General features: G+C 41.4%; 1 protein-coding gene across 2 annotated transcripts in view; it reads left to right on the forward strand.

Annotated features, from left to right (window-relative positions):
• The window catches only part of Fkbp14 (peptidyl-prolyl cis-trans isomerase Fkb14), a 164,325-nt gene that overhangs the window by 140,418 nt on the left and 9,166 nt on the right, over window positions 1-14,741 (forward strand). For both annotated transcript variants that reach the window (XM_033473784.2, XM_033473783.2), the window contains exon 2: window positions 12,048-12,211. In XM_033473784.2, coding sequence (XP_033329675.1) covers window positions 12,048-12,211 — 164 coding nt within the window. The remainder of the gene's footprint in view (window positions 1-12,047; window positions 12,212-14,741) is intronic.

Below are 14,741 nucleotides of genomic sequence, written 5' to 3' on the forward strand. Positions count from 1 at the left end.
AAACGGTTATTACCTGCCTCGCGAATCCCGGCCACCCAGATGTCTCTCTTATTGCTTTACTATTAACATTAGTTTATTAGTCGTCTGCGCGCCCCTGAAATTGTTAGCTGCTCGGTAGCTAACAGCTTAATTGGCTCGGAGAACTGGCTGGATCGGACGTACATATATGGTTTTACGCGCGTATAGTAATCGGTGACAGTCGCGGTTCCGTGAAATGTAATCTCATTACGCCACGGCGATGACAATCGCAACGTGATAATTGATTTGATCGCAAATTACTTTCGGTCGTAGCTAAATAACGCCGGCACGCACATGTAATTCAGCTGATTGCGGTGGATAGGAGTTGGCAATTATCGAATGTAACCTGTGATCTCGCCTGCGATTATAGTCGTTGACGATGCGAAATCAGTCGAATGCCGGCGAATCTTTGCGTTCGACGCATGGATGTTTAGCTTAACATTTTTAGAATTGCTGGCTAACGATTGCGGTATAATTATCGCAGATTTTAGGAATAATGCGTCCCACAGAAAACAATTCGAACGTGTACAGACAATAATTTACAACAGTTCGTATAGCTCGAAGCTAGCTTCTCAATCGGTCAAGGTAAACGAACGGAAAACGGAATCTTTGCGTTCGACGCATGGATGTTTAGCTTAACATTTTTAGAATTTCTGGCTAACGATTGCGGTATAATTATCGCAGATTTTAGGAATAATGCGTCCACGAAACTATTCGAACGTGAACAGACAATAATCTACAACAGTTCGTATAGCTCGAAGCTAGCTTCTCAATCGGTCAAGGTAAACGAACGGAAAACGGAATCTTTGCGTTCGACGCATGGATGTTTAGCTTAACATTTTTAGAATTTCTGGCTAACGATTGCGGTATAATTATCGCAGATTTTAGGAATAATGCGTCCACGAAACAATTCGAACGTGTACAGACAATAATTTACAACAGTTCGTATAGCTCGAAGCTAGCTTCTCAATCCGTCAAGGTAAACGAACGGAAAACGGAATATTTGCGTTCGACGCATGGATGTTTAGCTTAACATTTTTAGAATTGCTGGCTAACGATTGCGGTATAATTATCGCAGATTTTAGGAATAATGCGTCCACGAAACAATTCGAACGCGTACAGACAATAATCTACAACAGTTCGTATAGCTCGAAGCTAGCTTCTCAATCGGTCAAGGTAAACGAACGGAAAACGGAATCTTTGCGTTCGACGCATGGATGTTTAGCTTAACATTTTTAGAATTTCTGGCTAACGATTGCGGTATAATTATCGCAGATTTTAGGAATAATGCGTCCACGAAACAATTCGAACGTGTACAGACAATAATCTACAACAGTTCGTATAGCTCGAAGCTAGCTTCTCAATCTGTCAAGGTAAACGAACGGAAAACGGAAGAACGCGACGAGACAGAACAATTATTGTGGCACTGGTTACGCGACCGTTTATCCGTTAGCTAGACAATCAGATTCGCATCATGAAATGCGATTATTCGACGAAACGTGATCGGTTCGGAACCGGTAGACGACGGACAGTTTGGTTAATAAAAGAGATCCGCGCGATTAAAATCCGACAAATGCGTCCGCGGTTGCGAGATTTAAACTGTAATTGAAATTTTATACACCCGTAACCGTAAATCCGTTTCGAAGGGTCGTCATATTTCTCTTTTCGATAACGGTACGCGAAGAGAAAAATTCAAGAGAAATTCTTGATTAATCATCGATCGAAACAATAATCCCCGAAGTCGGCGGACTGCGGATTTGATGCATTTATGGCAATGAAAAAACTATAAAAAAGAAGAATTGACGGATATTGCTACATTATTTGCAACGTATTTTTATGATGCACGAAGAATCGAAGTTTGCCAACAATTAGCTAAATCGCAGTTAAAATTCTGTCGACGCGACGTTGGGCGTTCGTTAAAAAATATTCTCGCGAAATCTGGTTGCGCGAAACGTAAAACGGAACGATTGTTAACGATCTTTCGGTGCTCGGGGAGAATTTAGAAAAATGTTTAACGAGATGTAATATTTTCGAATACGATAGCTCGGTTATTTGTGCGACGCGGAGCTCATTTCGTATGCTAAATTATCGACGGGCGAATATTAATTTTTCACTTGACAACCAGCGTGCCGATTTTGTTAATGAAGTGACGAACAAAAACGCATGTCCCGTTAATTCGGCGGACGTAATTCGGCGGATGGGAAATTCCTGCGCGGTTTGCCGGTATAGTCGCGTATTTATTACGTTTATTATTTTTCGTTGGTCGAGAGCAATTGGGAATTTTGATAACGCGCCAATTACTACAGTGTGCCGCGGACGGCCGAAAATGATTATTTTTACGTGTAAATGAACGTCGCTTTCAGCGGCGGCGGCGGTGTATACGAGATACGAGGAACATTTCATTGGAGTCGATACATTGCAACGATACCATGCTACCAGCATGCTACTAATTAGCCAAAGTTTTGGGAACGATGGCGGCCGCGTGTGTTTTTATCCAGCTTAAACAGGCGGAACAACAACGAAGTAGTATGCGAAATGGAAGTGAGCACCGACTAGTTGAAAAAAATGCACAGAAGACTTTCTGAAAAATCTACAAAATGAGGCTGTCAGTTAATTATCGTTCGTTACAAAACCGAATAGAAATAAAGTATTTTCTCGATATTAATAACCCAGAATATGTTGATGAGAGAATACAGAGTTGCGTGTCCAAGGCCAGAGATCCATGAATCTTGATCTTCTGTGTCACGGTATAATGATAGGCGTAGGTGTTCACTTAAGAATAGCACTAATTGGCATCTCCTACTATTATTAGAACTCATGGAGAAGTTCCAGAAGATGAACGGAATATTCAGACAAATTATCCTTTTCCGTCATTTCTACAATTTTAATCCTGCGTATAGCTTAAAATAAATTCTATCCACTGTTTGGAAAAAATTCATTGCAGACTAAAATGAGCCGTTTATTTTGAAAGTGGCAGAAGTCACTTTTTCAAAAAAATCGAGTTAATGGTAACACTAATTACAATTGAACGGTATCTTTTTATTTAAAAAAAAAAAGTGACTTATGCCACTTTCAAAATAAACGGCTCAAATAATTCTCAATATCGTGAAGATGATACCTTGATGCGAATGACATACCTAAACGAGTGAATGCACGAAGTGCACCTAGATAATCGTGACCACGGTTTTTCTCGTAACCGTACGAATAAATGTTTCGCTTAAAAAAAAATTGTACCTCTTTAAATCATTGTATGCACGAGTACGCCATTGCGACGTAGACGCACGAAAGTGCACAGGACTTGAAATTCCCCACGTGGCGCGGTGTAATTACCCTTACGCAACGTAATTATGCTCGAAACTTCGGTCACATTATTCTGCACGCTCGGCGCCACGCCACGCGTCGCTCGGCTCGTCTCGACTTGATTCGGCTCGGCTCGGCACAACGCGTCTCGACTTGGCTCGGCTCGGCACGGCGCGTCTCGACTTGGCTCGGCTCGGCTCGGCTCGACTTGGCTCAGCTCGGCTCGGCTCGGCGCGTCTCGACTTGGCTCGGCTCGGCTCGGCTCGGCGCGTCTCGACTTGGCTCGGCTCGGCTCGGCGCGTCTCGACTTGGCTCGGCTCAACTCGGCACGGCTCGACAGCTCACGTTAGAAGGATTCCGGCCGAATGCATCTCGAACGCATAATTTGTTTGTTCACGCGTGAGCAACACCGGCGCATTACAGGGGTCGGTTAATAGGATCACAGCGAAATGTCCCCGAATGAGATCATCACTTCATCTTGCCACTAATTGTTCGAATTCGTGTCCCGCCCCCGTCCCATCTCGCGAGAAGTCGTCTAATCGACGCTAACAAACTTCTGTCCGCTACTCGACCAATCAGAAAATTTGCCAGACCTTCTGCAAACCGATTTTCAAAAACTGCGAAACTTTGTTTAAAAAAAAATAATACTTATTTCGGAACGCATTTCTTAATTCATTTATTCTTTGATTAGACCTCTGCGACACCCAAGTACACATTCGAAGAGCTCGGATAAAATTAATGTAATTAAATCATTAACTTGTCGCGGACCATATGTACAAGACTGTATTGTTTGTATTCTTTATGAATATGAATTTATTTTATTGTTTGTATTCTTTATGAATATGAATTTATTTTATTCTTTTTATTCTTTATGAATATGAATTTATTTTATTGTTTTTATTCTTTATGAATATAAATTTATTTTATTGTTTTTATTCTTGGTTAAGATATCGACAAGGAAAAAATGAATGTATAAATTTTCTTTGTAATAATCGTTTTCTCGCGTTGCTGGGTACACTAAAAAAATTTACTTTCTTAATATCTTTTATTTAATAAAAATGCTTATTAAAAAAGTTTATAATAAAGTTTTCATTTCTCAACTCGTTATTCTACGAATTTCGAAATTATTATTTCTTACGAAATATATAGCTGTCACACTTTTTTGAAACCTTAGCAAATTGCATCGGTATTTTTCTCTTAGACTTTTCAAAACAGCCGTGTATGAGCGACGCGACAGCCGTTTCGATTCGTAATGTTCGCGGATCGATCGTCATCCCAGTAATCCAGTACACCGAATTACGACTCGTAAGCCATGGAACAAGTGTCAGCCGGCGAGGTGCGCGCCGGTCGCCGGGTGCAGGGTCGTCAGCTTCTAAACGAATTCCGTTCGAAACACAGCCCAGGAGGCTCGTGTTCACTGCGATTTAGCTGTATCGGCATTTACGACGTCTAGCGGGTCGTTTCGCCTCTATATGGCGCCGCTTCTCAATAAAGTGCCTGTTCCGGTTTACGTCGCGAGATCACGATCCAGGGGGGGATTCGTCATCGGTCGCCCGCCCGAGGAAATTTTCGAAAGCGTGTCTCTATACGCCGGTGACGACGGTCCCGTAAATTTTATAGATCGGAAAATTCATTTCGCGACGAATCACCGGCGGAATCGATAACTAGCGCGTAAAGAACCGTGTACAGGGTGTTCCGTTCGAACCGGCAAGGGACGATTCCTCGGCCAGATTGGAGCAACTTTTTACTTAGCGAAAGTGTATTAACACGTTCCGTGCCACGTGTACCATCCATGGTACACGCTTGCATGTTTACTTAGTGAACTGAACAAATTGTTTACAAGAAATTTAGAACCGAAGAATCAATTTCCACCGCAAGAATGGGCGTTGATAAGTTTTTGTTACGTTGTTATGTGTACGAGAATTAATAATTGCACGTAATACATCAAGTTTTAGTAAAATATCAAAGTGTGAAGATTCGAGTAAAAAAAGCTCGGCACGGAACGTGTTAAACTTGAGCTTGTATTAACCCTTTGCACTCGAGTGGTGACTCTGAGGCACGTGTCTGAGACACGAATCGTGATATCAAGCGTGTGTTGCGGCACGCGACACAGCTCACCGAATTCTCGGAAGACAACACAAAATTGTTTGTTTGGGCGTGAGTCAAGTAAGAAAAACCGCGGAGTTACAAAGTACGCGATAACTAGGTACGTGATAACTAGATATGTGACCGTCGAATAGAGATATATGGCCTCCGAATTGCCTCCGAAGTGTGGCAAAGAATTAGAAATAAGAAAGTTAAGTCGTCGTTTTTATTCTCGCACAGCAGCGTGGCGCGTTTACCGTGTGAACAATAAATTCTTCTCAGAATGCCAAATTTTGGGGTGCCGTGAATTTCTCTGTGCTAGTTCTACGCTTATACAGGATGTCCCATGTTTTAATGTTCAAACTTCATCAGTGTATTCTATGGCACAAAGTAAGAAAAAAATGTTATATAAACATAGGTCATATAGAGCTTCATTAAGAAATTATGACAAAAATTCAGAATAGGAATAGTAATCAACTTGCTGTTACTGCGAGCATTGGCTTGAATAGATCAGCACATGACATGTGGTTATGTAAGCTGTGTTTATTAATACATTTCAAAATGTCTACCGTTGTTGACAAATACATGATTGACATCGATCGAAGATCGAATTTATGACCGTGCGAATTTCGTTTCTATTCTCTTTCATTTCATTGAACGAATTTTTGTTATAACTTCTTAATAAAGCTCTATATGACCTATGTTTACATAACATTCTTTTCTTACTTCGTGCCATAGAATATACTGACAAAGTTTGAACATTAAAACCTGGGACACCCTGTATAATTTATTGCTAGGTCGATGCTAAGGTTCGACAGAGTCGGTTAAGCGTGTGATGCGGCACGCGACGCAGCTCGCCGAATTCTCGGAAGATAACACAAAGTGGGTGTTTTGGGTGTGAGTCGGGTAAGAAAACCCGCGGAGCTACGAGGTACGTGATAACTACGTACGTGACCGACGAATCGTGACATGTGGCCTTCCGAAGTGCTTTCGAATCGTGGCAAAAAATTAGAAATAAAAAAATTAACCCTTTGCACTCGAGTGGTGAGCCTGAGGCACCACCAAAAATTTGTTATATCACCTTTTAAGATAATTTTGATATTAACAAAGTTTAGATTCAAAAAATTATTAAGAGCGTAACTGTTGTACGAGTCCCAAGAGTCAATTTCATACGCATAAAATGCATTTTGTCATATAAAATAGAAATACTATAAGTTAGAGAAATGATTTTATATTTATAGTTAAAATAGCTTCGAGTGCAAAGGGTTATCGAAAAACGCGGACGAATCTCGACGCGGCACTGTCCGCGAGGGCGTGGCGCCAGCCTAGCTCGCTCGCTGATTGGTCCGCGTTCTTCTTTAGTAATTCGTTAACGAAGCTATAACCGACATTTTCGCTAAGGAAAAAGTTACTTCCGATCACCTCGGGAATCATTCTGTTCCACGACACATCCGTCACCTCTGAGTCCGGCTGATCGAGCTAGACGGAGCCACGTAGTCTTCGGGTCTGGTCTCGATCGTTAGCTCGCTCATCGGTTTAACGAGGAATTAAAGGCGCGGCGTAAAATCGGCGAGCAAACGGGAACGTTCGGGCTTGGTTCTGTTTTTATTCGTGCTTGGCAACACCGGGCGACAGAGTTTTATGGTGTTTGCGTGATTCCTGTTTACGGTGCTTCCGGGAGCACGGTTATGTCTGACCGGCGTTAAGTATGTACCTTTGAAGATAATGCGCGGGACGTGACTTTGCCGACAATTCTGTGCCAAATGCTGCGTATTCAGATTCCTCCGCGTTCAGCCAGCTTTTTATTTCGCCATCGACCATCGCTTTGTGGCCGGTGCTTGTTCAGAATGAATTAGCTATACCGACAGAACCCTGAAAAATGTTCGAACGAAACATATCCTAAATATTCTTTCATCTCTGCTATCTTTCGTATTTTATTGACTCTTAGCGTTCGATTGGCGACACCGAGGCACTGGTAAAAGCTGTTAAAAATGTAACTGTTGTATTAATCGAAACACTAAATTACATATGCATAAAATGCAGTCAGTCGTATGCAATGGAAATATAGTAATGTCTCTCTAATTGACGCTCAGATTGTCCACGAAAATGGACAATTTGGGAAGAAGAGATACGATTATTCGAGCCTTGCGGTTTGTTTTTGTAGTTACGAATTGTCAATAATTATAAAAACGAGCCGCAAGACTCGAATAATCGTATCTCCTCTTCCCAAATTGTCCATTTTTGTGAGCAATCTGAACGTGAATTACAGAGCGTGGTAAGCACTAGGTTCGTGACTGTCGAATTGTGGCATGTGGCCTCCGAATTGCCTCCGAATTACCTCCGAATTGCCTTCGAATCGTGGCACGTGGCCTCCGAATTGCTTTCGAGTTGTAGCAAAAAATTAGAAATAAAAAGGTTAGATCATCGTTTTTATTCCAGCATTACAATATATTCATAGTATGAGAAAAACTGTTTTGGACTCAGTATTAAAGTAACTTCGAGTACAAAGTGTTAATAATCACAGATCGTTGTAGGATGCTCTAGAAATCCGTGTGATCCGATCTATTGGATTGGCAACTAAGTAACTGCCGATTTATTCAATGAAATAAAAAATTTTTTACTTGGAATGAAGTTTAATGTATTTTCCATTTTGTTCGATGACCTTTTGCCATCTCTCTGACAACTTGAAAATTCCACGCTCGTAGAAAGTCTGATCCTTTTCGGCCAGAAACTGAGTTAAGTGAGATTTTACAGCGTCATCATCATTAAAAGTTTTACCACGAAGGGAGTTGTCCAGGGATCGAAATAAGTGGTAATTCGATGGCGCGAGATCAGTGCTATATGGTGAGTGTAACATCGATTCCCAACCAATATCCATCAATTTTTGCCGAGTGGACAAAGACGTGTGCGGCCTAGCATTGTCCTGCTGGAAAATGACACCTTTACGATTGACCAATTCTGCTCGTTTTTCCTTGACCGCTGCATTCAATTTGTCCAGTTGCTAACATTCACGGATAATAAAAAATAACATAATAATAATAATAATAATAATAATTTTATAATATAACATTTACTGATATCATAAAAATGGGAGTGAGAGACATCTATAACTGAAATCGGCAATTACTTAGTTGCCAACCCAATAGATCATCGGATACGACAGGTCGACAATTACGGGCCGAGCATCGTTCCAAATTGACACTACGAGAAACGAGGGTCGCGTAAAAATGCGCCTCGTACTGAAAAATTATGTGAGGGCACGCGCCCGCGCGCGCGCGCACTCGTAGATGCACCCGCTCCTGCGGCAACGTACATATCTGCATATCAACGTAGACACTGCTTGAGATTCTCCGCGTGGCACGTTGTAGTTACTCGTTGCACTCGGAACTTCATCCGCATTCGCGTGTGCGTCCGACGCGTCGCGACGCCGCCGTAACCCTCCGAGTACGTGTATAGTGGCGGAGACGCGCGTCGAGACGCCTCGAACGAGTCAGGGAACGTGTCCGTGTCCGCGTCCGTGTCCCCCAGGTATCGACTTTCCACCATCACCCACGGACTCGCCCAGCATCCAAACGTCTCCCCTTATTTTTCTATTATTTTTTGTCATCGATGTTTCCCCAGGATTTCTGCGTCCCTTAGACAGGAAACAGGTCTCCGGTTCCCATGCAAACACTTGCGATCCGATTCCTCGATAACCCTTGACCCATTTATCAGTCCCTCGTGACGATTTCACACAGTTTTCTCTGGCTGCGCGACCTTTTGCCGTGCACGACTATCTCTGGCATATTTTTATGAAGCATTTTGTACCGCCGTATCGAGTCGATACAATGCTAATAAATCAGTGCGACGGATATTCTTGTGGAACTGAAGAATCGTGGGAAGAAAGAGTAGATTAAGAGAAGATCAATCTGCATGTTCTTATTTTTCTTAAATGTTTACTTTCTTTCGGTGTTCCGTTCTTAAATTATTATGGTTAAATATTTTATCCATTTTCATAAAAATTGTAGTCTACTTACGCGTCACGTCAATATTTCTAGTAATGATTTTATTTCAATATAAAGCGGAACGATCCACATTTTTATCTATGTTAACGCTTTATCTGCCGGCAGTTTTGTAATAAATTCTTAAAAATCGAAGGTCAACAGACAATAGTTGCTTAAAAAATTTGAAACTACAACCGATCCGATCTGATCCATGATCCATGATCAATTAATTGGACTACTATAATGTGACAAATTCTTTGGAAGTTGTTACTTAAAAGAAAATTATTGAGCTTTTCTTAGAGACAGCCAAGTTATTGAAAAGTCTACTAATAGGCTTCCGGAAAATAAAATGTTAAAAATATAGAGTTCTGTTGATGTAAAGAAAATTCTATAAAAATATCTGGAGAGACGCAGTATTTTACAATGTATTTAATTAATCAGTCGAACAATTTCGACGCGTTGATTGGAAATTATCTTTCTCCAGCCGTTGCATCTGAGATTTTCGTGAATTTCGTAAAATGTTCGTTTTCCTAGCCGAAGCAATTTCGCGCAGGTGCTTTCCTCTTAGTCTTCTCGTGTCAGTCGACCGATGAACTCGTCAATTTTCGGTTCGGGCGCGTGTGAAGCTGTCGACTGGCATACGCGTACCCGACTTTACGAGACTGCGATAGATTGACACTTTCGCGAGGCGACCTTTTTCACGAGGAATATCGCCGATAGACAGCCGAGCTGTTCCCTGGCCCGGAAGACCTTGAAATTTAGCGCGAACTCAGCGCGTTTCGATGCTTCAAGGATTTACGTCCGCGCCCCATTTCCATTCGTCTTCTTTCGCGAACGGTTCACTGGTTAATACTAATCCCCGCGTAAAACCCCAATCGGTTTTCTCGTCAAAATTTCGTTCCGCGACGAAACTCGGATAAAATGTAACTTTCACATTGTCGCTTCCTTGTGAAATCACAGATTTCTCTTTTTCTTTTTGCTGCTCTCCGCACGTCGTTTCGGAAGCAAAAATTAGACACGATTTTGTTTCCAGTGCTAGCTACAGTAATGTCTCCCTAATCGACGCTCAGATTGTCCACAAAAATGGACAATTTTGGAAAAGGAGAAAGCCTCTTCCGAGTTCCGAGCCGGGACTGAACATGTATCTTGGGAATTGTTCCGGATAAAACGGATACTCTGCTGCACCGTTTAATGCGCTTTCATCTTCCACGAATTTCCCTGTATTCCCCCCCCCCCCCCCGACCGTCCACGGAGATGGGGAATCGTGGAAATGTTATTTACCGAAGACCTTCAAAAACTTGCGAAGTAGTACCCGATAGAAAGCAGCGAATGAAACGGTCGAAGAAAATTGTTATCCTTCTTTTTAAGCAGAGTCGCCCCAACTTTGGGAAACAGCTGTACTTACCGTGAAGTAGCGAACGATGAAGAAGATCCGCGGTCTACAACGAAAATCTTTCTATCTTATCATCAAATTTCTGGATACTTTTATGTAATTATTAGACAGCGGATTTCTATGGAAAATAAAACCTGGCTCCATCGATTTTAAGACACGAAAGCAACAGAGAACCACTGATCTTTCTTCGGCGATTTCAATAAGATAAATACATTAGTATTTTTTCAATCTTTCCACTGTTTCAACACTAAACCTGCCGAGCACTAAAAGCGAGTAATATACAATAATGTAGGCTTAAAGTGAGAAATTTGAGCAATTACAGTAATGTCTCTCTAATTGACGCTCAGATTGTCCACAAAAATCGAGAATTTTGGAAAAGGAGATACGATTATTCGAGCATTTTGACTCGTTTTTTTATAGTTACGAATTGTCAACAACTATGAAAAACGAGCTACAAGGCTCGACTAATCGTATCTTCTCTTCCCAAATTGTCCATTTTTGTGGGCAATCTGAGCGTCAATTAGGAAGACATATATGAGCCGTTTATATTGAAAGTGGCATAAGTCACTTTGTTTTGAAGTCGGGATATTTAAGGGTTTGCGTTTTAACACGTTTAAAAATATGGATGCTAACTTTCGAGAAGATTTACTTGTATTTGTTATCTCAGGATACTGATATTTTTCTCAGTATAAATAATTTCGTATAAACATTAAAAAATCACCACTTTTCATTACGGTGAAGCGACTTAAGCCACTTTCAAAAGAAATAGTTTAGAAAAATGACTGACATATATTAATTTTGTCCGACGTATTTTACTGAAGTGATGTTGTGAAAGGACAGCGATTTACTAAAATTGTTGAATAAATTACGTATATGAGCCGTTTATTTTGAAAGTGGCATAAGTCACTTTTTTTTAAAAATGAAAAGATACCGTTCAATCGTAATTAGTGTTACCATTAACTCGATATTTTTGGAAAAGTGACTTATGCCACTTTCAAAATTAACGGCTCAATATGTATTTAGTTTCGCTTGTAATCATTAGACTGAATTTGAACTCCTAAGAAATCGATGATCTGTGATTCATTTTCACCGGGTTATGTTTTCTTCATTTCTACCGTGCGTGTAACGCGTCGCTCGGAAACGTCGTTCGCAATATTTTGATGAAACGATTGAGAATGTTTAATCTTAGCTTCTGAGAAGACGACCTCAGAACGATCGCGTTCCAACGAAACAGTATTTAAAACGTACCCGTTTATTGCCTGTTACAGTTTGGACAGAGATCAGCCGTTCACATTCCAGCTGGGAGTTGGCCAAGTTATTAAAGGCTGGGACCAGGGTTTGGTTGATATGTGCGTGGGCGAAAAGAGGAAGTTGACCATACCACCGGAACTCGGATACGGAGAGAAGGGAGCCGGAAACGTAATTCCAGGAGGTTAGATTGCTTTTTCTCTCGCCATACTGGACTGCGGATTTTATGCATTTACGATCGAAATGAGCACGCGAGAAACAAAACAGTTGAAACACATTGCGACAATACGAGAACGCACTTATCTCAATTATTGAAGGCAATAATAAGTTTCTCTTTGATCTCTGGTTCTCGCAATTCATCAGAAAATCGTTATTTTGCCCGATCTTATGTTGCCTAAAGATTCGTAGTCTGGTTGATAACACGGAAAAACATTTTCCTACCGTTGCTTCAGCGCGATTCAATTTTAACGTCTTCGAACGGAAGAAGAGTGTAGAGACAAGATCTCTCAGTTTCGTATTTTTCTTTCATCGGAGAAATGCCAAGAATCGTGACGAGCAAAAATCTCGATGGCTGATATTGGAGTCGCGCGAGAAACAGAATTTACCGGCGGATCTTAATTAAGCGGAGGTAAAATTCATCTTGTGCGAGGTGCCGAGATTTTCCTGAAGCGTTTCTGCGACGAAGAATGTAAGAAAAACATGACGGTGCCGGAAGGGAACGCTGCTATTTATAGAGGAAACAGGTAGCCCTTCTGTACGGTTGTCCCTTTACATTTAATTTTCCACGGAGAGACATCGCGATAAGTACGAAATGAAATTTTTCAACACTCGATCGAGAGAAACTCGGTCTCGGAAACTCGACGTTATTGTCACGATCGAATATCGACGCGCGATTTCTACGACGTTTCTGTAAATAAACGTGCACGATGTTGCGCGAACACCTTATCCAAATTAACCGCATTGATCTTATTTAAATGAACATCCCTCGGGACTGTTCAAAACTCGCGACGACAGCGATTTAATTACGTTTATCAAAAGCATCGATTGCACTTCACCGGCTGAAGTTACGAACATACTTTCGTACAAGATCTAAGCTTTATGCGTACAACCGGGTATCCATGCACTCATTTCTATTTCACCTTTACTAATTTGTAGTAATTATTGACACGATATCGCAAAATTGCTCCGTAACGCTATCCTCTGTGCACTTACATTTACATCGTGTAATGTAATCGAGCTTCAAATATTGTGGACATTTTGCTCAATATCACTCCTTGTTTCAAAACTAGAATGAAAAAGAAGCAATCGATAATTTCATTGATAAAAAAAAGCATTCTTATCTCTAAATTCTGACAGAAAACTGTGTCCAAGAATAACGTTCAAAATAGCTGCGAGTGCAAAAGGTACGAACCTGCCGGAGGAAACGAACAGAGTCCGTTCCCGCGAGCATTTTGATTCGAAAAATAAGAGAACGATGCAGAAAAATAAGTGCACACGGAAAAAATGTGATCGGTTTCCGCGCCGATTACGAAACTGTTCTCAATCATTATCGAATCCGTTTATCGGCTGCCAAATGTATTCTTGCCGCGGAACAATGGCCGTCGGGGACAAAGCCAGAGAGAACGGTCCGTATAAAAAGGGGAACACTTTCCGCCAAAGATATACGCGGCTCGCGGCACCGCGGGAAGCTCGCGATTTATCTGACACGCGAGCTTCCGAAAAAATGAGCGCGAGCGCGCCGGAGCCGATGTTGATCCGGCCGAGAGCCGACTCCGGATAGCAGTGCTCAATTTAATGGTTGACGGTTTATTGGATTTCCGTGCAATTGCATTTTTTTCTTCGGCCCCGATTTTGTTACTAACGATCCCTTTTGTATCGATCCGGCCTGCTAGCTTCGCTCGTTTCCCCATTGGGAGCCATTGAAATCCGCGAATCATTCCGGAGGAGTAAGTAAAAGCGCTGTCGAATTCTATTAAACAGTTGCGCGACTAACGAACTTTATTGGATACTTTGCTCCAAGCTCGATTGTCGTACGACCTCCAGCGATTCTTATTTACAGTTCTTATATAACTCGCATTAATATTTCCGGATGTATTCTGCTATTTTTTATCATAGTAATTCAATCTCTTTCAAATTAGTGTCCTGGATTTCGCAGCATCCTGTTAGTAATGTCAGTATTTTATTCCACCGCTAATCTAAAAAAAACGAAATTTTGACGAGAAAAAAACAAATAAAATAATCAGAGTGTCCCAAAATTATGGTATTTCCGGCAAATGAGGGGTTCCTGAGATCATTTGAAGCAACTTTTTCCTTAGCGAAAATATTCTACGAGGCTTCGTTCACGAGTTATTAACGAAAAACAGTGACCAATGAGACGCGAGTTCGGCTCATTGGCTCGGCCGCGTCGCGCCAGGAGAGCTCGCGTCTTATTGGTCGCTGTTTTTCGTCGATAACTCGTAAACGAAGCAGCGGATCACATTTTCGCTAAGGAAAAAGTTACTTTAAAAGATCTCAGGAATCCCTCATTTTCTGGAAATACCATAATTTTGGGACACCCTGTATGTTTCAAAGGACACTTGGTGCTATGAATTTAAAAACTCTTTAAAAGAATTTAAAGAATTAGTTAAAATTTTTTTTTTTGTTTGAAACCGATTCGTTAGGGCCTGGAGGCTGGCTTCAGGATCGACGGGAAGAAGAGCAACGTTTTTTCGTCA

The sequence above is a fragment of the Megalopta genalis genome, chromosome 4, assembly GCF_051020955.1.
Source record: "Megalopta genalis isolate 19385.01 chromosome 4, iyMegGena1_principal, whole genome shotgun sequence".
NCBI classification, from domain to species: Eukaryota; Metazoa; Arthropoda; class Insecta; order Hymenoptera; family Halictidae; genus Megalopta; species Megalopta genalis.